At 39.6% G+C, this 25,461-nt stretch overlaps 1 protein-coding gene across 3 annotated transcripts in view; it reads right to left on the bottom strand.

Annotated features, from left to right (window-relative positions):
* LOC134346855 (low-density lipoprotein receptor-related protein 1-like) overlaps positions 1–25,461 on the bottom strand; it is a 2,119,020-nt gene that overhangs the window by 313,781 nt on the left and 1,779,778 nt on the right. For all 3 annotated transcript variants that reach the window (XM_063048628.1, XM_063048629.1, XM_063048630.1), the window contains 4 exons: positions 22,171–22,360; positions 13,677–13,881; positions 1,604–1,796; positions 10–135 (listed from right to left, as the gene is read on the bottom strand). In XM_063048628.1, the coding sequence (XP_062904698.1) occupies positions 10–135; positions 1,604–1,796; positions 13,677–13,881; positions 22,171–22,360 (714 nt within the window). The remainder of the gene's footprint in view (positions 1–9; positions 136–1,603; positions 1,797–13,676; positions 13,882–22,170; positions 22,361–25,461) is intronic.

Below are 25,461 nucleotides of genomic sequence, written 5' to 3'. Positions count from 1 at the left end.
TAAACTTACCAACACATCTGTTGTCATCTAATAGTATTCGTTCTCCCCTGCAAGAACAATTTACTTGGCCATCAGCAGTCAATAGGCAAAGGTCATGACAACCTCCATTCATTATTTTACATGCAGACAGCTCACCTAGTTTAAAAGAAATGATTTTCTGTCACAACTGCAAGATGTCTTTACTAATAAGCAAAATGACTGTCTGCCAAAAAGCCGTTGCCTCTTATTATTTAAGAAGCATAATGTAAAGTCTAAAGGAACTCCAGATTTTTCTGATCACTTTTATATCTAAGAAAAAGATATATTAACAATAAAAATACAAATTTATAATTTTTCCAGATGCCCTGATAAAATGCAGCGAACAATTTTAACTTGAATTGCACCAGGCTATGTATGTTTCTAAAGCTTCCAAAATTAGATAAGACTATTAGTGCTGAATTCAAACCTCTTTCCAAATTGAAAACTTGTGTTGTAGCAAAATTTCTTAATTTCCAATACTAAGGGATGTTTTGATGGCAACCTAACCAACACGTCTTATCTTATCAAAAAAAATAATTATATTATATTATTATAATTTCTATTCATGGACATTTCAAAATATCATGACCTAAAAGGAAGTAACGTAGGTTTCAATCCTTATACTGTACTCTATAGAATATTTAATATATTGATTAAAATAGCTACTTGGCATACTACAGTAAATTGACTGTTTAACCTTCTGGATGCCAGGAATTCCCATATGGACACTTGCCTGACATCAGAAAATGTTGGAAAAGGGAAGTTTTAACCACAAGCAGTGATGGATCTTTTGGGAGAACAGATATCTAGCCAGTGGGAGGCACTGTTAGTCTGCTGCTGGTGGTAAGTTCTGAGCCATTAACTTTGAACTTTGATATTAGCAATAACAGCCATGGCTCCATTGGATGTTTAGATAGCATTACGTTATTGTATCGTATATATTTTAAGAAAGTAACCATTCTATTATGAACTTCACAAGTTTAAAATTAATGGAAGAGACATGCCTCAATGTGCTTAATTTTGATTTACAAAATTCTCATTTGGATAATTAATGTTAGTTTAATTTATACCATGTAGTTTAAATATAATTTAGTGTTCATATCTGATTAAGAAAAACCTGTAAAAATAACCTACAATTAATTCAGCATAAATATTGGAAATTTAAATGCAAATAGTGGAACAGTTGCATGAGAAGCTTCATGTTCTGAAATGTTGCTGTGCAACTTGAAACAAAGTGCAAACCAACTCTCAGAACACTCTGATCAACCCTGGGCATATGTGATGCATAGTATCACACCATTTTGCTATTATTTTTAACCCATTCTCCATTTCACCATAGCTTTTCCACATGCACAATGCATGTTGGCTTAGGAAATAAATGTGGAACAAGGTCCAAGTTACAATTTGAAGCAGCAATTTTGAAAATCTTAGTTTATGTTACTACGTATCTGGAACTCTAAAGACTGGTTCACTGGGTGTTGCTACATGATATGATAGTTAAGCACAGCAGTTCAAGAGCATTCTGCAATGTATAAACAGCCTGCAAAAACAAATTCTCAGTGTCATGATACAGAACACAACTTACAATTGTTGGTGTCATTAGCTACAACCATAATTCCCATAGGCTGATGTGCTGTATCAGAACGCAGCACTTTAACTTCTGCTCCTGTGTATTTATCGCAACGCATTACAGATCTCTGCATCCAGTCCGTCCAGAAGATGTAATCGCCATAAATTGCTAAGCCAAAAAAAGTGCCAGGTCCAGATTTCAGAACTACCTGTGCCATTGCAAGCATAAGAGGGAAACAGCTGTTAATGTCTGTTACTTGACCAAGCATGAGTTATGATGTTGAAAGCTTTGATGGGGTTTATTCTTAAGACCATAAGAACACAAGACCATAAGACCATTCAGCCCATTGAGTCTGCTCTGCCATTTCATCATGGTTGATCCATTTCCCTCTCAGCCCCAGTCTCCTGCCTTCTCTCCGTAATCCTTCACACTCTGATCAACAATCTAGCAACTTCCGCCTTAAATGCACCCAGGAACCTGGCCTCCACAGTTATCCGCGGCAATGAATTCCAGACATACAGTCATAGTCTGGATCGGGGTCCCTTTAAATTTAGCTTGTTTATGTTACGATCTGGACCGTTGATTCCCTGTTTTCCCATGTCCCTCGACTTTGGTTATGAGATACAATTAACACTCGGCTGAACCAGTAGTTTATAGTCTCCGGCTTTCAGCCATTTGGTGCAGGAGCGTTTGCAAAGTCACCAAGGTACGGCGTGCCAATGTCATCTGGCTGGAGTAAGCCTAGTCTCCACCCGAAGCAAGTGCTGGTAATTTGCCTTTCCTCACTGGAGCAACCTTGTCAAGTTACCTCGCCAAAGCGAGCCTGCAAAGTTTCCTTACCGAGGTGGGTCCATCAGTTAACCCGCCGGAGGGAATCAAGAACCGCTGTCTACTGTTCCCGGGCTGAGTCGAGAGCTCGCCACTACCCGGAGGCTCCAAATCAAGTCCTGGCTCTGGGCGGCATTCAAGTACCAAGTCAAGTCCCGGCCCCGGCGGCGTTCAAGTACCATGTCAAGTCCTGACCCTGGCGGCGTTCAAGTACCATGTCAGTCCTGGCCCTGGCGGCATTCAAGTACCATGTCAGGTCCTGGCCCTGGCGGCATTCAAGTACCATGTCAAGTCCTGGCCCCGGCGGCATTCAAATACCATGTCAAGTCCTGGCCCTGGCGGCATTCAAGTACCATGTCAAGTCCTGGTTCTGGCGGCTTCCCAGTTCTGAGTCAAGTCCTGTCCCTGGCGGTTTGTGATTCCTGTCCTACCCCCTTGTCTGAATCCCTTCTCTGCCCCTCTCGACTCTAGCCCTCATCTGCAGCCCCTGCCTGCACTTCGGTCTAGTTCCATTGCCGGAGCTAGATAGATACGGTCTGGTGTTCATTCGTGTTGGTCTTGCCTTGTCTTGTCCTCGCCTCCGTGGGGTAAGTCAGACCATCTTGCCGTTTCTCCGTGGGGGGTCATGTCTTGTCTTGTCTGGTCCTCGCCTCCGTGGGGGTAAGTCTGGCTGTCTTGCCGTTGCCCTGCGGGGAGTCATGTCTTGTCTTGTCCTGTCCTCGCCTCCGAGGGGTAAGTCAGGCCGTCTTGCCGTTGCCCCGTGGAGGGTCATGAATACCGGGCCCTATGTCCTGCACCCAAGGAGGGGTTCTGGCTCTCTCCTCTGTGTGTGAGTCCCGGCCCTATGTCCTGTACCCAAGGAGGGGTTCCGACGCTGCGTTCTGTGTACGTGTCCATGGTTCCATGTACCTGCTCTCTCGAGACCGAGGCTCTGTGTTCCCATGTTCCTCCTCTCTCTAGCCCAGGTTATGTCCATGCCTGGTTCTGGGGTCCGAGCCCGAGGCAAGACCCAGGTACTGGGTCCTTGCCCAGTCTCTGGCTCGGAATCCATACCCTAGCCTCTTCATGTCTCCTCTAGTTCTGGGAGCCGATTCCGAGTCCTAGCCCAGACCCTTGGTCCCAGCCTGGTTGTAGTCCTCAGTCCTTGTCCAGTTCGCTATTTCTGCTCCTCCCTAGCTCTCCTGATATCGAACAATAAACTAAATCTAAGTAACCTCACTGATGTGTCTTGCATTTGGGTCCACCCTTGCTCCCAATGCCCCCACAATTGTGACACATACACCATCTTCTGGCTAAAGAAATTCCTCCTCGTCTCTGTTCTAAATGGGTGTCGCTCTATCTTGAGACTGTGCCCTGTGGTCCTGGATGCACTTGAGGTCCTAGACTCCCTCACCAAAGGAAACATTCTCTTCACATCCATCCTATCTAGGCCTTTCAACATTTCGTTGGTTCAATGAAACCTGCCACCTCCCCGCATTCTTCAAAATTCTAGCATGTACAGGCCCAGAGCCTTCATTCGGGTTTTTATCCTTAAATAACCGGCAAACATCATTATTGTATTGATTATTTTAGAATACATTAAACTCAGATTCGCCCACAGATACTATAAGAGTGGCTGTATGTTGCACTACTTCACAGAAACTTAATTCCATTGAAGTTTATAGACTTTAGGTTGCAGAAGTGGAGTACAACACATCATAGCTATTGTATTAAACATAAAACATAGAATAGCACAGCACATTACAGGCCCTTCGGCCCACAATGTTGTGCCGACCCTCAAACCCTGCCTTCCATATAACCCCCCCCCACGTTAAATTCCTCCATATACCTGTCTAGTAGTCTCTTAAACTTCACGAGTGTATCTGCCTCCACCACTGACTCAGGCAGTGCATTCCACGCACCAACCACTCTCTGAGTAAAAAACCTTCCCCTATTATCCCCCTTGAACTTCCCACCCCTTACCTTAAAGCCATGTCATAGAAACCATAGAAACTACAGCACAGAAACAGGCCCTTTGGCCCTTCTTGGCTGTGCCGAACCATTTTCTGCCTAGTCCCACTGACCTGCACATGGACCATATCCCTCCATACACCTCCCATCCATGTATCTGTCCAATTTATTCTTAAATGTTAAAAAAGAACCCGCATTTACCACCTCGTCTGGCAGCTCATTCCACACTCCCACCACTCTCTGTGTGAAGAAGCCCCCCCCTAATGTTCCCTTTAAACTTTTCACCCCTCACCATTAACCCATGTCCTCTGGTTTTTTTCTCCCCTTGCCTCAGTGGAAAAAGCCTGCTTGCATTCACTTTATCTAAACCCATCATAATTTTATATACCTCTATCAAATCTCCCCTCATTCTTCTACGCTCCAGGGAATAAAGTCCTAACCTATTCAACCTTTCTCTGTAACTGAGTTTCTCAAGTCCCGGCAACATCCTTGTAAACCTTCTCTGCACTCTTTCAACCTTATTTATATCCTTCCTGTAATTTGGTGACCAAAACTGAACACAATACTCCAGATTCGGCCTCACCAATGCCTTATACAACCTCATCATAACATTCCAGCTCTTATACTCAATACTTCGATTAATAAAGACCAATGTACCAAAAGCTCTCTTTACGACCCTATCTACCTGTGACGACACTTTTAGGGAATTTTGTATCTGTATTCCCAGATCCCTCTGTTCTACTGCACTCCTCAGTGCCTTACCATTAACCCTGTATGTCCTACCTTGGTTTGTCCTTCCAACGTGTAATGCCTCACACTTGTCTGTATCAAACTCCATCTGCCATTTTTCAGCACATTTTTCCAGCTGGTCCAAGTCCCTCTGCAGGCTCTGAAAACCTTCCTCACTGTCTACTACACCTCCAATCTTTGTATCATCAGCAAACTTGCTGATCCAATTTACCACATTATCATCCAGATCATTGATATAGATGACAAATAACAATGGACCCAGCACTGATCCCTGTGGCACACCACTAGTCACAGGCCTCCACTCAGAGAAGCAATTTTCTACCACCACTCTCTGGCTTCTTCCATCGAGCCAATGTCCAATCCAATTTACCACCTCTCCATGTATACCAAGCGACTGAATTTTCCTAACTAACCTCCCATGCGGGACCTTATCAAAGGCCTTACTGAAGTCCATGTAGACAATATCCACTGCCTTCCCTTCATCCACTTTCCTGGTAACCTCCTCCAAAAACTCCAATAGATTGGTCAAACATGACCTACCACACACAAAGCCATGTTGACTCTCCCTAATAGGCCCCTGCCTATCCAAATGCTTGTAGATTCTGTCTCTTAGTACTCCCTCCAATAACTTACCTACTACTGATGTTAAACTCACCGGCCTATAATTTCTTGGATTACTTTTCGATCCTTTTTTAAACAACGGAACAACATGAGCCACTCTCCAATCTTCCGGCACTTCACCCATAGACAGTGACATTTTAAATATGTCTGCTAGGGCCCCCGCAATTTCAACACTAGTCTCCTTCAAGCTCCGAGGAAACACCCTGTCAGGTCCCGGGGATTTATCCACTTTAATTTTCCTCAAGACAGCAAGCACCTCCTCCTTTTCAATCAGTACAGTTGCCATGGTCTCACTACTTGATTCCCTCAATTCCATAGATTTCATGCCAGCTTCCTTAGTAAATACAGACGCAAAAAACCTATTTAAAATCTCCCCCATTTCCTTTGGTTCCGCACAAAGCCGACCACTCTGATCTTCAAGAGGACCAATTTTATCCCTTACAATCCTTTTGCTCTTAATATACTTGTAAAAGCTCTTTGGATTATCCTTCACTTTGACTGCCAAGGCAACCTCATGTCTTCTTTTTGCCCTCCTGATTTCTTTCTTAAGTATTTTCATGCACTTCTTATACTCCTCAAGCACCTGATTTACCCCCTGTTTCCTATACATTTCATACAACTCCCTCTTCTTCTTTATCAGAGTTGCAATATCCCTTGAGAACCAAGGTTCCTTATTCCTATTCAATTTGCCTTTAATCCTGACAGGAACATACAAACTCTGCGCTCTCAAAATTTCCCCTTTGAAGGCTTCCCACCTACCAATCACATCTTTGCCAGAGAACAACCTGTCCCAATCCACGCTTTTTAGAACCTTTCTCATTTCTTCAAATTTGGCCTTCTTCCAGTTGAGAACCTCAACCCTAGGACCAGATCTATCCTTGTCCATGATCAAATTGAAACTAATGGCGTTACGATCACTGGAACCAAAGTGCTCCCCTACACAGACTTCCGTCACTTGCCCTAATTCGTTTCCTAACAGGAGATCCAATATTGCATCCCCTCTAGTTGGTCCCTCTATATACTGATTTAGAAAACTTTCCTGAACACATTTTACAAACTCTAAACCATCTAGACCCCAACAGTATGGGAGTCCCAATCAATGTATGGAAAATTAAAATCCCCTACCATCACAACTTTATGTTTCCTGCAGTTGTCTGCTATCTCTCTGCAGATTGGCTCTTCCAAGTCTCGTTGACTATTGGGTGATCTGTAATACAATCCCACTAATGTGGCCATACCTTTCCTGTTTCTCAGCTCCACCCATAAGGACTCAGTAGACAAGCCCTCTAATCTGTCCTGCCTGAGCACTGCTGTAATATTTTCCCTAACAAGCAATGCTACTCCCCCACCTTTCATTCCTCTGCCTCGATCACATCTGAAACATCGGAACCCCGGAATATTAAGCTGTCAGTCCTGCCCCTCCTGTAGCCAAGTTTCACTAACTGCTACAACATCATAATTCCACATGTCAATCCATGCCCTCAACTCATCCGCCTTCCCCGCAATACTCCTAGCATTGAAATATATACGCCTCAGAAGATTTCTTGTATTGAGCAGTGGTGCCCTGGGGAAGAGCGCTGGCTGTCCATTCTATCTATTCCCCTCATTATCTTGTACACCTCTATCATGTTTTCTCTCATCCTCCTTCTCTCCAAAGAGTAAAGCCCTAACCCCCTTAATCTCTGATCATAATGCATACTCTCTAAACCAGGCAGCATCCTGGTAAATCTCCTCGGTACCCTTTCCAATGCTTCCACATCCTTCCTATAGTGAAGTGACCAGAACTGGACACAGTACTCCAAGTGTGGCCTAACCAGAGTTTTATAGAGCTGCATCATTGCATCGGGATTCTTAAATTCTATCCCTCGACTTATGAAAGCTAACCCTCCAAAAGCTTTCTTAACTACCCTATCTACCTATGAGGCAACTTTCAGGGATCTGTGGACATGTACTCCCAGATCCCTCTGCTCCTCCACACTACCAAGTATCCTGCCATTTACTTTGTACTCTGCCTTGGAGTTTGTCCTTCCAAAGTGTACCACCTCATACTTCTCCGGGTTGAACTCCATCTGCCACTTCTCAGCCCACTTCTGCATCCTATCACTCTAGTTTAGAGTATTGCTAGTTTAGTGCAAACAAACAAGCCCGATAAAATTTACAACAATGTAACAACTGGTTAAATAGCCTTTTCTATTACGACTCCTCATGAGTCTCCTCCCTACCTCTCCACCTCATTCTACCAGCATTTCTTTTGTTTAATAGATCCCAACTAGAGTTGTACAGGAATAAATCCTAGTGAGGTATATTCATCATTATACGGAAAGATGGTGCTATGTAACTTGGCAATTGAACATTTTCAGCTTAATTGTATTCTAAGTGATTAAATTACTAATGAAATCCACAAAAATAGTATTAATAATATAAATTCAAATTTTATGTCTTTAAATTTCCTGTTGCCGTATGTTTCAAAGCTTAACTTATAATGTAGTAATCTGTAATGTGTAATGATCAAGTCCCTAATTTGTCCTCATCAGTCATTTATTCTAAGACCTTAAAATGAACTTGAAATGGCAAATTTTAATGAGTTAGTAGTGGGTAGAAAGATGCATGTCATGGAAGTGAGTTCAATTACTCTTTGGGCACTAAACAATGATTGATGAATTACTATCAATGATTAATCTCTTAATCATCACATTCTGTACTCTTAATCATTGCTGAATAGCAATTTACAATAACTTTTAATGTATTAAAATAACATAGACATTAGAAAACTAGGGCTGATATAGTGATCTGAAAAATACTCTGTGGTATAATGTGCTCTGGGCCGCGGGAGTTTGATGAACTGCCAAAAACAATAGAAAATCTTAACAACTGCAATCTATTGACTGGTAAAAGGTTAAGGGTCACGGTGAATGGATAGAAATACCAATGCTAAAATGCCAAATGAATTTCCTTTTGCTTGATATGTCTTGTAATACTCAACCAGCAAACAATAGCTGAAGTGTCAAATTATCAGGGACTAAACAGTCCAGAAAGAATAGATGTCATTTTCTGCAGCTAAAGCATTCAACAGTCTCCTTGTTATTGCAAATAATGAATTGCACTGAACCAAAACATTGCAATCTAGCTTTTTCAGTTCATGCTTTTCCATTGTTATATCTGGCTGCAGCAAATTAACAAGAAAGCACATGGCACATGCCTCCATTACATTAAAAATGGACTATACGAGGAGGAAATACTTGCTGTAAAGGATTTTGGTGAAGTGACATTGGAATAATACCTGCATCTCCTCTTTTACACTTCAACTAATCAATACTAGACTCTTCAGCACTAAACAGTACCAACATGGCAGTAACTTTTTCTACTGGTTGTTGCGATCTGTATCATGTGTTCAAATCATGAAATGCCACATTTAGGTATTTCAGCAGGAAATTATGGCATATATTTCAGGATTTACAGTATTACCTATTAAGCCAGTAGACTCAATCACACCTTAACACATACTGTAGATCAGTTTTCCATCTTTTAGTTATTGAGAATACCTATTTTACAATACTCATTATGATTACTATAGGACAGGAATTATAAAGTTGGCTTTGAAATGGTGTAGCAAAGCTTGATTATTGGAGTGAATGACTTGTTCTATGAAGAAAAAGCAAGTTAGACCAACATTCTCTGTAATTTGGAAGAATAAACAGAGATCCCAAAAAGACACTTAACATAATGTGAAATGATAGATTCTGTGAGGATATTTCCTTTGGTGGGCAAATCTGGAACTGGGAATAGCACAATCTCAGGATGAACAGTCAACTACTTTAGACTATAAGACCATAAGATATAGGAGCAGAATTAGGCCAATTGTCCCATTGAGTCTGTTCCACCATTTCATCATGGCCAATCCATTTTCCTTCTCAGCCCTAACTTCCTGCCTTCTCTCCGTATCCCCTCATATCCTGAACAATCAAGAATCTATCAGCCTCTGTCTTGAATATACATAATGACTTGGCTTCTACAGCACCAAATTCCAGATTCACTACTTTCTGGCTGAAGAAATCCCTCCTCTTCTCCGTTCTAAAAGGATGCCCCTCTATTTTGAGCCTGCGACCTCTGGTCTTAAACACTCCCACCATAGGAAATATCCTCTCCACATCCACTCTATCAAGGCCTTTCAATATCCGATGGGTCTCAATTACATCAGCACTCATTCTCAGAATTCCAGAGCCAGCAGGCACTCTTTATCTGACAAGCTGTTTAATCCTGGAATCACTTTTGTGAGCTTCCTTTGAACTATCTCCAGTTTCAGCACATCCTTTCTAAGATAGGGCCCAAACCTGCTCACAATACTCCAAGTGAGAACTCACCAGTGCTTTATAAATTCTCAACATTACATCTTTGCTTTTATATTTTAGGCCTCTTGAAATGAATGCTAGCATTGCATTTGCCTTCCTCACCACAGAATCAACCTGCAAAATAACCTTTAAGGAATCCTGCACAAGGACTCTGAAGTCCCTTTGCACTTCAGATTTTTGTATTTTCTATCCATTTAGAAAATACTGTTGTCAATCTTTACATTTCTTCTGCCAAAGTGCATGGCCATACACTTTCTGACACTGTATTCTACCTGCCACTTATTTACCCATTCTCCTAATCTGTCTAAGTCCTTCTTATAGCCTCTCTATTTCCTCAAAACTACCTGTGCCCCATCTGTCTTTGAATTGTCTGCAAGCTTTGCAACAAAGCCATTCATTACATCATCCAAGGACTGAAATATGGAGGAATTTATCCTCTTAAATATTTCTGGGTTTTGAGAATTCTCAGAAAATTGTAATTCTCAATCAATTCATATAGTTCAAGGTAGCAATGATACATTTTTTGACTATGGGGCAATTAAGGCATATGAAGACCAGGCAGAAAAATGGAGTTAAGGCCAAGATCAGAACAGCTGTGATTTCATTGAATAGGAAGCCAGCTAGAAGGACAATATGCCCTCATTTCACTTCTATTTCTTATGGTTGATTCATTAGTATCTATTTCTATATGATTTTTAACCATAATTTAAGGACAGTACATTCATAAAAGATGTTTCCCTCTAACTCGTGCACCATCCTAACTTAAATGTATATTGTATCCATTAGTAGACAACACATTTCCTTTAATACCGCTTCATCAGATTCTGTAATTTGCTTATAGTTCTGATGAGCAGTTTCATCACTACCTGAAGAGGGCTACTGGATATACAAAATAAAAGCACACTGGTCAGCATTGTCCAACTGCTAAAAAACACAATCAAATGATCTTTTGATCTGCATCATAATTAATCATGTTTGAGTTCAAGTCATGACTGACTTCTTCTTTAATGTGAGATTATTTTAATGCTTCACAAAATCTGGCCAAAATTTTACAGGGCATAACTTAAAAAGAACAAAACTGTTATATCATTTGAAAATTCTCTTTGCTATATGGTGCTGTTGTGGCATCTACGTTTGTATTTCTATTTATAATTATAATTTTATAACATGAGTTCATATCGCTATGAAATACCTTATCCCAGAAATAAGATAAGATGATAAGATATAGGAGCAGAGGTAGGCTATTCAGCCCATCAAGTCTGCTCCACCATTCAATCATGGCTGATCCAATTCTTCCAGTCATCCCAACTCCCTTGACTTCTCCCCATAATCTTTGATGCCTTGGCTAATCGAGAACCTATCAATGACTTGGACTCCGTAGCCGCTTGTGACAACAAATTCCCCAGATTTACTACCCGCCGACTGAAGTCATTTCTCCAAATCTCTGTTCTAAATGGACATCCTTCAATCCTGAAGTCATTTCCTCTTGTCCGAGACTCCCCTACCATGAGAAATATCTTTGCCATATCTAATCTGATCAGGCCTTTTAACATTTGGAATGTTTCTATGAGATCACCCCTCATTCTCCTGAACTCCAGGGAATACAGCCAAAGACCTGCCAGATGTTCCTCATACGGTAACCCTTTCATTCCTGGAATCATTCTCGTGAATCTCCTCTGAACCCACCCCAATGTCAGTATATCCTTTCTAAAATAAGGAGCCGAAAACTGCACATAATACTTCAAGTGTGGTCTCACGAGTGCCTTATAGAGCTTCAACATCATATCCCTGCTCTTATATTCTATACCTCTAGAAATGAATGCCAACATTGCATTCGCATTCTTCACCATTGATTAAACCTGGAGGTTATCCTTTAGGGTATCCTGCACAAGAACTCCCAAGTCCCTTTGCATCTCTGTGTTTTGAATTCTCTCTCCATCTAAATAATAGTCTGCCCGTTTATTTCTTTCACCAAAGTGCATGACCATACACTTTCCAACATTGTATTTCATTTGTCACTTCATTCCCCTAAACTACCTAGGTCTCTCTGCAGGCTCTCTTGTTTCCTCAACACTACCTGCTCCTCCACGTATCTTTGTATCATCAGCAAACTTAGCCACAAGTCCATTAATCCTAGAGTCCAAATCATTGACATACATCGTAAAAAAGCAGTAGTCCCAACACCAACCCTGGTGGAACTTCACTGGTAACCGGCAGCCAGCCAGAATAGGATCCCCTTTATTCCCACTCTATGCTTTCTGCCGATCAGCCAGTGCTCCACCCGTGCTAGTAACTCCCCTGTAATTCCATGGGCTCTTATCTTGCCAAGCAGCCTCATGTATGGCACCTTGTCAAAGGCCTTCTGAAAATCCAAGTACACCACATCTACTGCATCTCCTTTGTCTACCCTGTTTGTAATTTCCTCAAAAAATTGCAGTAGTTCAGTTAGGCATGATTTTCCTTTCAGGAAACACTGCTGGCTTTGGCCTAAATATGTGGCTTTGCCTGTTGTCTCAGTGCTCAGTGACATGTTCTACTCTCAAGTGACGTACCTAATAGCTAAATACAGTTCCTTATTTATAACTACATGTTTGATCTTTGTTTAAATACCTGCATTAACCAAAAGTTTAAATTATTAATTATAAGATGATAACGTTTCTACAGTTTATTGTGCTACAATTTTATATTTAATTTCATTTCTTGTCCTCAATCACAATGTTTTTGCTTACATTCATCCCTTTAAATTCCAAACACCTTTGTCAAATCAATCCGTAAATCCCAATATTCTGATGAAAGTAACAAGCACTCAGTTATTTAACACTCTTCTGTTATGCTCAGAAGGTTTATCCTATCTCTGAAACTTCAATTATAATATGGGGCAGAATTCAAGCATGCAGGATGCAACACGAGCACAATATAGTGGGGGTGGTTTTAACTGCTGACCTTTACACTCTGTCTGCTAGTTACAGCTAAGGATCAGGAGACAGCTTAAGGGAGCATTGGCTGGTAAAGACTTGGGGTCAAAAGAATAGGGGAAACGTAGTGAAAAGGTAGAGCAGTTTAAATGTGTCGCTGAGAGCATCGCTCATTCTTCGAAATTCCACAAAATGGAGGATGATCCTTCCCTCACAAAATAGATCCCCTCATAGGCCTGTTTTTCCAGACTCCAGAATGAAAGTTAACAAGAAGTATACCTCTGAGGACTTTAATTGGCTCTGAATCTTCTTTCTATTCTCTTTACAGAATGGACTCGATGGGCTGAACTGCTTAATTCTGCTCTTGTGTTGTATGAAGAAGCCAACATAGTTTCCCAAACTAGGCCACTGTTTAAATTGCAGACAGATTTCTTCACATGGGTGTCCTTACTCTCAGTGCAGAAGCAAGTGAAGTCCATGGGTAAGTTATTCTACTAATGTTAACAGTCTGATTTCTAGCAAGAAACAAGCTAGCATTGGAATAGTTGATTTGCTGAATGGTGAGGGTTTGCTATAGCAAGGGCATCCAAGAGAAGCTCTCTTTCAGGATGCCATGTTGATGAAATGTGATGCGACTTAAATTCTTCGTTATAAAATTCAAAATTTGTAACTTACGTATCTGTGCGTTCCATCATATTCACACCTTTCAATTCTTCCTACAGAACCATCAGAGAAATACAGTTTCTCTGCTTTATAATCAATGGTAAGTCCATTTGGTGTGAAAATATCAGTGCTAACAATGACTTGAACATTTCCTCCAGAGAGGGTTGCTTTCATTATACTTGGCTGCTGTTCATTCCAGTTTGTCCAGAACATCAAGCTGTAAAAGTAAAAAAAAGACAAATTATCAGGTCAAATCTTACAAAAGGATTTCACAATGGAAAAATATATGTATTGGGAAATGTTATATAATAATTAGTCAGTAATTTCAAGAACATTGGATTACAAAGGTAAACAAATACTTCATCAGCTAAAATTCATTTCCAATAATTTACTGGGGGATGGCTTGTTAGTAATGTACAATCAATACTGATGCTTCTGTAAGATATTCTCAAAACTGATAAAATGCTGTTATATTTATAATCTACATACAGTATGTAGATATATAGTTACTATTGATTTGTCTGTAGTTACTACAATTGAGTAACTACAAAGGAATCTCCCTGTTTCCTGCTCCAGTAAAAACTATTGCTGATATCCTTAACCATCTCCTCCCAGTGGCCAAAGAGCTGTTCCCTGAATTACAGCTTACATTCACTCTAGGGCATAAATCAATGTGCCTTAGTGTATATATCTAAAGGCACATGGCGCATGATATTTACCTATGATAACTTTAACAAAAACAACAACTATTACACGTGACCCTTTCTGATCTTATAAGAGCCTTTGCCTTGGTCTATCGAAGGAAATTTAATTAGAATTCTCAAATATGGCTGCCAATATAGAATATTTGAATGATACTGGACTGGAAAACAGTAATAACTGAAAATGGTCACTCCCTACTTGCTTGAAAACAGTTCAATCTTTCTTTCTTTGAAAACTGTTGTCACCTAACATTATATGAAGCAACTGCAATCTGGCATTTATGATTCTTTCTCCATTGCAGAAAATGCTTCTTTCTCTGAAGATGAAAAGATGACACATGCTGGTAATCTGAAATAAAAGAACAGAAAATGCTGCAAACACTCAGCAGGACAGGCAACTCTGCAGAAAGAGGACCAAAGTTTAATTTTCATTTCAAAGAGCCTTCATCGTACTTTTTAACACACCATCTCTGCTTCTCTTTTCACAGATGAGGCCTGTTGAGTATTGCCAGTATTCTTATCCTTATCAGTATTCTTATCAGCCCCCTAGCCCATATATCCATGCCCTGCTTAAACCCTTTCCCTTTCAAATGCCAAATACAACACTTGTCATTTTATCTCTTTCCTTTCCACCATTCAAGGACTTAAATTGTCCCTCCAAATGCCAAATCCCACCCCCGCCCCCCGGTCGGTCTGCGGTGCAAAAAAAGTTGGGGACCCCTGCTAAGTAGACCTATCAGTTTTCTCTGTGGGCGGGCTTTACAGTCGACCTCAAAAATAATGACAGTGTTGCTCGCTGCACTGTTTGCAACAGTGACTTTTCTATTGCCCATGGTGGGTTAAAATGTAAAAGACATGTTGAGGTGAGTTTAACAGGTGTCATTCATTCATTAGCATAGCTAACGTTATTTAAACTAGCTGGCTGGCTGCTAAGGAGCTATGCTATTGATGTCCTTCGTGATGAGGCCAAACTCCCTGTAGACTTGCTTAAAGTTGTAATACAATAAACATGACAATATAATATAATATAATTACATATTTTAATGTCACATTTGCTGCATATACCCAACTTGGTTTACAGATTAGACAAAATCACTTGGAGGTCGACCGGTGGTGGTTGGAGGTGGGGGTGGAATATGGGGTTGCGGAGGGTAGGGGTGCTACTTCCCTGAAATAAGTTTTTGCAGGGTGGGATGTCTATAATTTACATTATTTGTGTTCAGAATGCAGTTTCCCATACCTTGAGGAAACCAAAGACAGATTGGGTAACTGTTTTTTGGACCCTCTGTGGTTAGTCAAGAAGTAAGACCCAAAACTTTATGATGCATGCTACCTACGTCTCCATTTAACTCTCACTATGACTGCAGCGTTTTGCAGTGTTGAAGCCAAACATTTATTTGACATGCAGCAACACATCGTCCATCTGGGTATGTTTCAGCTTTCTGATTCAGAAATTTCTTCTGAATTCAAATTCAGAATTCTCTTCCTCTGGCTCTGTCAATTTTGTTTTCTCCATGAGCACAGCCTAATCTGCTCACATGTCCACAATCCTATATTTTGCAACTTTTACATTTATCTGTATGTGTTCTCACTCTCCATCTGCCCTCATTTTGTTAAATACACACACACACACACACACACACACACACACACACACACACAAATATATATATATATATATATATATCACTGATGTAATGAAGAAAATAACTGGTTCATGGTTTGTCCCCATAGAGAGCCCAGCCCTCACCCTCATCCTTTTGTGTTAAATATGATTTTCCGAGCTCCCTGCCAAGCAAAACCAACTGACACTCAGCAGGACAGGCAACTCTGTAGAAAGAGAACCAAAGTTAAAATTTCACTTCAAAGTCTCCATCACACTTTTTAACACACTGACTCTGCTTCCCTTTTCACAGACGAGGCCAAGATGTTAAGTACTGCCAGTATTCTTAATTTTTCAACAGACTCCTAGTCCGCACTTCCACCACCAACAACAAATTCAAAGCAAAAAAAAAGATTTTTTGACTAGTAGGATATATTATTTTTCTTTCTGCAGATGTTGCCTTGTCTGCTGAATATTTCCAGCATTTTCTATTTTCATCATAAAAGGAGTAAGCCACTTTTGAAGATCACTTTTTTTTTGTTTTTCTGATTAACTGATAAGATTGAAGTATCTTTATGTTGTAAAATATAATTTTCAACATATCAAATGAAATACGTTAACATGAGATGTTTCTTAGGGATAAGATTTACTCACATCAAGGGATAGTCAACATAGATTTGTGTGGGAGAAGTCAAGTTTTACAAAATTGGTTTAGATTTTGGAGGAAGTAATGAAGATGATTGGATGGAAAGGTGAAGATAAGTCTCTACTAAAGGAGGTGTAAGGCACTTCTTCCCTCCACTAGCCTGCAAGTAACCCTTTGGCAAGGTGTACCACCTGTGTAGACCCTCAGTTAGGGTTTTGTGAAGCCATGGGAGCAGGTGGTGGATGGTCATACGAGTAGCTGGTGCACATCACAAATCCTGGTTATGATATCACTGATGCCAAGCAGACAATCTCTAAAGAGTATTGATAATGACTGGGGTCGCCTATCTTTTAAAGACAGTGTCCAGAAGAAGGCAATGGCAAACTACTTTTGTAGGAAAATTTGCCAAGAACAATCATGGTCGTGGAAAGACCATAATCATAAAACAAGTCACATAACAAATGAATGAATAAAGATGATGGAATTGGAACTGTTTACATTTGAAGAGAAGTCTGAGGTTACATTTGATATTTGATGAAAGTTTATAAAGTGATGGGGGAGATAGGCAAAATTGGCAGTAGGGTCTATATCCATTGATGGATGGGATGAAGACTAGGGGGCCATAGACATGAAATAGGAGAACTGAAAGAAGGAAAATTATTTTTTAAGCCATGTGATTGGTTTTTGGAATGCACTGCCTGTGGATGTGGTGGAGGCAGGTTTTGTGGTAGTCTTCATGAGAGAATTGGATAAGTATATGGTGCAGAAAATATGTTACAGTTACAGAAAAGGGGCATATGGTGCAAATACAGTTGCTTTAAAAGAAGGTTGGTACAAATATGAAAGCATCCTTCCATGCTCTTACAATTCTATTATTCTAATTCCCTTTGGTTCTTTTACCACTTCCCTACACAAAGGGATATCTTACAACCTAGTTTATGTTATGGGAGGAAACCAATCAGTAGGCACTCATAGAATTACAGAGAGAATCAAAACCCACCAGATAGATGGCACCAAAATTAGGATTGAAACCCTTGTCCCTGGAGTTGAGAGGAAGCAATATTAAATGCTGTGCCACCACACTAGTGTTGTTATACTGCACCATAGTCCATGGTGCCACCTTCCTAAAGTCTCAATAATATTATGAAGTGGAGAATTCTCCCTTGTTCTGACCAGTGTTTATATCTTAACATCACTGAGACAAGTTATCTAAGCTTCTTTGTTTTTTTGGTGGGATATCGTATATAAATTTTCCCTTTTTAAAAAACATTACAGAAATAATTATGCTTCCAACATTTTTCATTAGTTGGACAGAATTTGAGAAGGGCCAGGGTTATATAAAGTATTTGAATTCAAGTTTTCCATATTATTTAACACTGAGATTCTCTCCTGAATCTTTGCGTAACCGAAGCCTTAAGATAATCAGGAGAAAAAAAATACGGGGAATGTGTAAATCCAGCTGTCAGTTTAGTAGATGAATTCCACTCTCTGCTACCCTCTAAAAGCTACAAAAATTGTTTTTATTAAATCTAGGAAAATGGATATTTATTAATGTGGTATCAAGCAAGAGACAGTCAAATGTATCAAATTAACCACTGGAATACCACATTCATTTTGATTTTAAAAATTAGGTCTTTTTTTATTACAGTAAATCAGTTGGTGTCTACAAAGTCACTGGCAGCCTACTGGGAACATGCAAGTATTGTTTTTGGAAATGTACTTCTCTTTGCAGCTACGAAAGATTGTGATACCAGACCAGTATTTAGTTTTGCTTTAAAATCAAAGCTTATTCTTATATTGACGTACAAGTGTTTTAGTGTTTCTGTTAGGTTCAGAAACATCTAACAATCTAGGGTAGACAGAGGCTTCATACTCCGGTGAGATATGGGCCTGCCTGTCCTAGCATGCAAAGTCAGTTCTGGTGCACTGGGTGAATGAGAGCTACAGTGAGATCCAATGGCCAAGAAGGTGGTACTGCAACACTCCATGCAGAGAAAAAGGCATGACAAGGCACAGAAGTAGTCATGGCCAGCCACTGCAACCAAGGAAGTCCCCAGTTTGTGATGCGTGTTTGTACCACTAAACCCAGACTTCTGAGGTCAAGAGAGTTGTACTTCCACACTGCATCACTTTTTCCCACTTTAAAAAACCTAAGTTCAGGTTTCCTGTCATCATCAGACACAAACGACAACCACTACATCAATCAAGGGAAGGATGGCAAAATAGGAAGTGAAACACTTAATGCATTTTATGCACTGGCGCATTGTTAAAGATATTTAACAATGGTTTTCTGTAAAACTTGTTTATTAAAGTCTGAGAACACCATATAAAAATAGCCCATTAACTTTCCATGGTTTCAACATTCACAAACAGGAGAAAATCTGCAGATGCTGAAAATCCAAGCAACACACACAAAATGCTGGAGGAACTCAGCAGACCAGGCAGCATCTATGGAAAAACTACAGTTGACATTTTAGGCCAAAACCCTTCGGCAGAACTGGAGAAAAAAAATCTGAGGAGTTTATTTGAAAGGTGCAGGGAGAGGAGAGAGAAGTGCTAGTTGATAAGTGAAACTTGGAGGGGGAGTCCTGAAGAAAATAGCTAGGAAGTTGATTGGTGAAAGAGACAGAAGGCCATGGAAGAAAGAAAAAAGGGAGGGGAGGAGTACCATTGGTAGACGATAGGCGGGCAAGGAGACAACATGAAAGAGGGACAATGGGATGGGAAATGGTGAAGGGGTGAGGGGGAGTCATTACTGGAAGTTTAAGAAATTGATGTTCATGCCTTATCCAAACAGACTCACCAATATACAGGCAACACAGTATATGACCGCAACAGACTCACAGGTGAAGTGTTGGCTCACCTGACAAGACTGTTTTGGACCCTGAATGGAAGTGAGGGAGGAGGTGTAGGGGCTGGTGTAGCACTTGTTCTGCTTGCAAGGATAAATACCAGGAGGGAGATCAGTGTTTGGTGTTCCCTATGTGGCCTCTTGAATATCAGTGAGAACCAACGTAGATTGGGATACTGCTTTGCCCAATCTACACTCTGTCTGCCAGAACAAGCGGAATCTCCCAGTGGCCACCCATTTTAATTCCTTTTCTCATTTCCATTCTGATATGTCCATCCATGGCCTCCTCCACTGTTGAGATAAGGCCACACTTAGGTTGGAGGAACAATACCTTCTATTCCGTTTGGGTAGCCTCCAACCTGATGGCATGAACATCAATTTCTCAGACTTTCAGTAAAGCCTCCCCCACTCCTACTCCTACACCATTTCCCATCCCTTGTCCCTCTCTCATGTTATCTCCTTGCCCGCTCATCATCTCCCTCTGGTGCTCCTCCCTCCCCCCCCCCCACACATTGTTCTTTCTTCCATGGCCTTCTGTCTCTTTCACCAATCAACTTCCCAACTCTTTGCTTCATCCCTCCCTCTCCAAGTTTCACCTATTACCTGTCATTTCCCCCACCCCCAACTTTTAAACCTACTCCTCAGCATATTTTTTCCAGTCCTGCTGAAGGGTTTCAGCCTGAAGCATCAGCTGTCGTTTTTTCATAGATGCTGCCTGGCCTGCTGAGTTCCTCCAGCATTTTCTGTGTGTTGATATAGTTTCAACATTGATAGGCGTTGTGTATAATGGTGAACATTACCATTAAATTCAATAAAGATTTTGTACTGTATAAACATTACCCTAGGAATTGATTTAATTTAAGGCCTAGCCATCAGAGAGGTGATACAATTCTACTGCATATGGCTGGACTGTATTCAAAATAATCAACGAAGCTATAAACAAAATTTGAACTTGAATTGCATTTTCTAATGAGGGTAACGTTATTGAACCAATTTCCAGTGATTAACCTCTGCTGAAAGCCGGAAAGAATTAGAAGTGAAGAAGCAATATGTTACGGTGATTATCACAGACAAAAAAAACATAATAAGATAGAAATCTCAATTAGTTCTTTTAAATCCATTTTGTAGGGAGCCATACAAACAATGTTGCTTTGATAAACCATTATATCTAGCATCTGTTTTTCCCTCCAGAGGCTCCTATTAGATGTTTGAATATATTTCTCATGTTAGCTGTATTTTAATAGAACATGCATAACAATCAACACAAAATTATTTTTTTGACATTCTTGTTTCATATTATCATTTCTTATTATCTGATTTGCTTCTGCAAACTAACTATCATGACATGTGCTGGCAATGCCGGAACCCAAGTGCGGAGGAAAGACAGACTCCAATGTAGAGACAACAAACAAAGTTTATTCGTAAGAAATCCAACAGTACATTGGCGGCTCGGTCGAACGACACTGTGAGATATATCATTCTCAAAACTAGGATCCCACGATTAACACTAACTGGACAGCTGCTTAAATAATATAAGTAACATAGGATTCCCAAGCCTATCAAACTAAACTTGAGTTTATACAGAAAGCACCGAGAGACCACAATTATTAAGAGCAAGTTGCTGAAGAAGAATGCAAAGAACTTTAAGCAATAATGATTCTCATTAAACAACAATTAACCAATTCAGGTGCTTGAAAAACCTCATAGCCCACTGGTTGCTGCACATGCCCAAAGGGTTTATTATATTATCAAGGATTGTTTTCCTTAAAAGATTATGCATGTCCTGTTATGGTTATGAATGCACTGCATCCAAAAGTAAGAGTGGCCATAGTTTCCCTAGAATGGATACCCACACTGGTCAAAGTCCACACTGATTTGACTTACTTTGAAGGAATGTACTGCTCTAGAAATCCTTCTAATTGAGCTCATTATAAATGAATTATTACTTTGTAATTTTCCAAAGCCATACGTTAGATTATAAATGTGTTAACAGGAAGAAATCAACTGTCCAACTGGGACATTGTGTATATATTCTACAGAAATGACTGTGCCAAAAATCTAATGTTTCTTTTAATAAAGGGTTTCAATCAGCAGTGCAAGAATAAGGATTGTAGAGATATCTATAGAGTAGAACAGAGATATTTGTATTTCTTGAGTAAGATCCATTCATATTTTGAAGCTCTTCATTCACTTGTCCACAAGAAACTAAAAGTACAGACATGTAATTCAAGACAGTAAGGGATACGTCAGACAATAAGTCTGGCAAGAGAAACACAGTTAATCATTCAAATTGAAGACCCTTTGTTCAAAGTTCAGAGTTTCTGAAATTTCTGTTTTGATTTCAGATTATTAGCGTCTGAAATTCTTTCATCTGCAGATGAAGAAGACTTTTGTACATATGGAAGGTGACTTGAGTACTTGGAATCATAAAAAGCTGAATTATAGCTTACTTTTCTGATTTAATCCAACAACATTAATACCTTGGGAAACAACATTAACCATTTTATGTATTGGCAGCAGGTTTAATACTTGTGTTTTTATCCATGAACGCTGAAAACAGCACAGACTACAATCCCCACATGCCAAGAAATGAAATTTGACTATTAAAATTGTCGGCTCTTTAGATTGTCAGAAAACTGACACATACAATAGCAAAATAGCAATTATATTGAATCTAATGTACGATCAAAGAATGACCTTCTTACTTGTGGCACTCATCCATTGCAAGTACGTGAGGATGGTCATCAGGAGACATTTCAACAATGATTTCTCGGTCAAAAGCTCCAAATCTGCCTTGGTCAATTGTATGCCTTGTGATAGTCGATGTTGTTGAACTTGTCCAGTAAAGGGTATCCAATGCTTTATGATATGCCAGACCTTCAACTGAGCCTACATCTATGAATTGAAAAGTTATAGGTCAATTATAAACACCATTAGATAAGAGCATAAATAATTGTCCATAGTTGAACATAAACTTATCAAGATCTTAACAAATAATAATTTAGGGAATACAAATTAAGTAAAGTTGTATCAACTTGATTGAAAACAGTAATATTTCCAGGGCCTTGAATGTCAAATATCAGACAAATTGTCACAGGTATTTCTCTAGAACAGGAGTTCCCAACCTTTTTCAGCCGTGAACCAATTCCATTGTGCATGGGGTCCCTGGATTCCAGGTTGCGAACCCCTGCTCTAGAGGCACTTATGAATTTTATAGTTAATATAGAAGGAATTTTTTTTTATGTTTTGACAAAATTTGATATTTCCTGCATATTCTCAACTGTACCCCAGACTTATCTTCTGTTGTTTAAAGGAAATAATCAAGGATACTTCCATGCAACTCCTTTTGGCTTTAGATGAGAATTTTTTTGGCTCCTTTTGGTGACGGAAAGCAGAGGATCCCAGTTCCAAGCAATCTAATGCCACCTTCAAACATGAGATGACAAATAGTAAACAGTAGTAACATCAAATCAGGATGGAGTCCAAAATCGCCATGTATCAGATCGGACGTCTATAAGTTGTTAACATTCTTGTGTGTTCTTCCTTTGTAAACACCTTGAAACCAACTCACAATTAAACAGATGTGTGTGCATAAATGAGAGATTCCAAAATGATTAATTAATTTAAATGTCATATTGACATGCACAGTCTTACATTCCACGCTATAAAAATAGCAGTTATACTAAATCATCCAGTAGTACGCTAGTGGAACTGGTATTTAATTTAATAGCAGAGACTGTTGATCTCTGCTGGACAGCCAATAACACTTGACACTATGGAAACATAAGCCATTTAGACTGTCAGGAAAACAGAAAGTGAAAATGACCATCTGATATCCTCCAGAGAATTACACTTCATAGTTGAGAACATTGACTGCATTTCCTGCTTGGCTTACAGACAACCCTCACAGGGATTCAGATACAATAGATGGATTATCCCATGAATTGCAGAGGATGACACATACTGGATATCCCATGAAAAGTTCTGACCACACACAGGAAGTCAATAGTCATGGGCTGGTTTTTACTTCCATATAAATGAAGTATAAAACATATCCATGACAATAAGATTTGATATGTTAACATGATAAGTCCAGACAAAACTTAATGATGTTTTTTTCTAACTCATCTATTGCAGTTTATCCATGACTACACATTGAAATAGATATGATTGGTTACAGAAATTTCACATTTATAAATATTTGTTCATAAATACAGTACTGTGCAAAAGTCTCAGGCACACATATATATCTAGCCATGGTGCCTAAGACTTTTGCACAGTACTGTATTTGTCAGCGTGGAACAGAGAGCGAATTTGTAAATCTGGTGGGAATAAAGGATGTTGGGAATAGCAACAGTGGAGGGGTATAGGACAGGTGACAGAGAAGGAGTGCCAGAGAGGGGGAAGTGGGTTGTGGTGGAATGGGTGCAGACTCAATTAACAGGAAAAAATAATCCCGTTGTTTTCTATTTATCTCTTTGTTTGTTTGTACTGGATACTAATTCTTGCATCTAATGAAGTTACAGGAGAACTGCAGATGCTGGAGTCTGCAGCGGGATTCAGGGTAAATTGAGCAGAATCTGCAGAGGGAAAGAAACTGTTGCTGCTTTAGGTTGAGACCTTAGATCAGGACTGAGTGTAAAAAGGGAACATAACCAGTATAAAAGAGGAGAGGGTGAGTCATGAGAGAAGGACTGTAATTCTTCATGATCATTTTCACCGTGCTATCGCAGTTGTGATAATTCTTACAGCGTACCACACACTGTGCGGTTTCATTGAAATCACTCACACTTTAGTCTCTACTAAGAACTTGCAATTGTTGGTTGTATCCTTGTATTCTGGTCTGTTAACTGTAAACGACATCCTTCACAATTAACACTGCATAAACAGAAGGCTCCCAAATTAGATGAACGAGTCTTGAGGCTTTGAAGGCATTCAGTTCCAACACCAACATTGGGGTATGTTGTGTATTTAATATTTAAGTAATATGTCAGTAATATTGTATATATTAGATGATTAAGCATTCTTGTTCATTTAAATAATTAATTACAGGTTACAGGTAAAAATACATTAACTGCATATGTCACCACGTTAGCACATGATACATATATGCCTCGTTTAAAAGTAAACCCGTAGCTCGACAAACATTTATGACTCTCGTGTTTTCCTTTGAGTTAGTTTAAAGAAATAAAGGTACAAAACATTAATAGGGTATCTACCCACTGAACATACAGAAAAATTATTCCATTCAGCTGAAAGGTGAAGAAAGAAGGAAAGACAACAATGTGAGAAAGAAGCAATTCACAATAGTCTGAATTGAGTTAAAGATTTTTAATTGTTTTAGGCACTTGCCTATTATTTTTAATTTTATTTTTAATTAAAAATAGTTTTAATACTTATGTAATCATCTTGAAATTATTGAAGCTATTTGACAGCAACTTGGGTACTTAGTCGTTTACAGCTGTTTCACAAGCAGAGCTTATTCTATGCACTGCCCACTTTCTCAGCCTTCCGATTCACTTCATGTAGTGACCTTTATGTCTGCTAGGCACTGCTGTCACCCTAACAAAAGGGCTTATCATCGGTAGCTGCATTTGCAGTAGGTGAGTGAGGACATTTTTTGTAAATTGGTAACTAACTTGGGTTGCTTAGCATTGGCAGGAATTTCTGGCATAAATCCTCAAGGGTGCTGTCAGTAACAGAGAGGAAAGAATATAAAACAGGATATTTTGTGTATATTCTGAATTCCTGCAATAATTAGCAAATCAATAACTTCTGAAATTAAACACTAATCAATGCATTGATTTGAAGTCTGGTGAACAGCATCACTTGATAAATATGCAATTGGTTTGTTGGGAGAGGACATAAAAGTTGTGGTGAATTTATCACATTCATCATCCAGACTAAACAATTAGGAAGGTTAAATTAACATCTGTGTTCCAGTCTCTAGAGGTTGTAGACACCATTCGGATAAAATAGATACTGTGACACCCTTT

The sequence above is a fragment of the Mobula hypostoma genome, chromosome 5, assembly GCF_963921235.1.
Source record: "Mobula hypostoma chromosome 5, sMobHyp1.1, whole genome shotgun sequence".
Taxonomy (NCBI): Eukaryota; Metazoa; Chordata; class Chondrichthyes; order Myliobatiformes; family Myliobatidae; genus Mobula; species Mobula hypostoma.
Note: the sequence above shows the minus strand (reverse complement) of the source record. Positions and strands in the feature narration are given on the sequence as shown.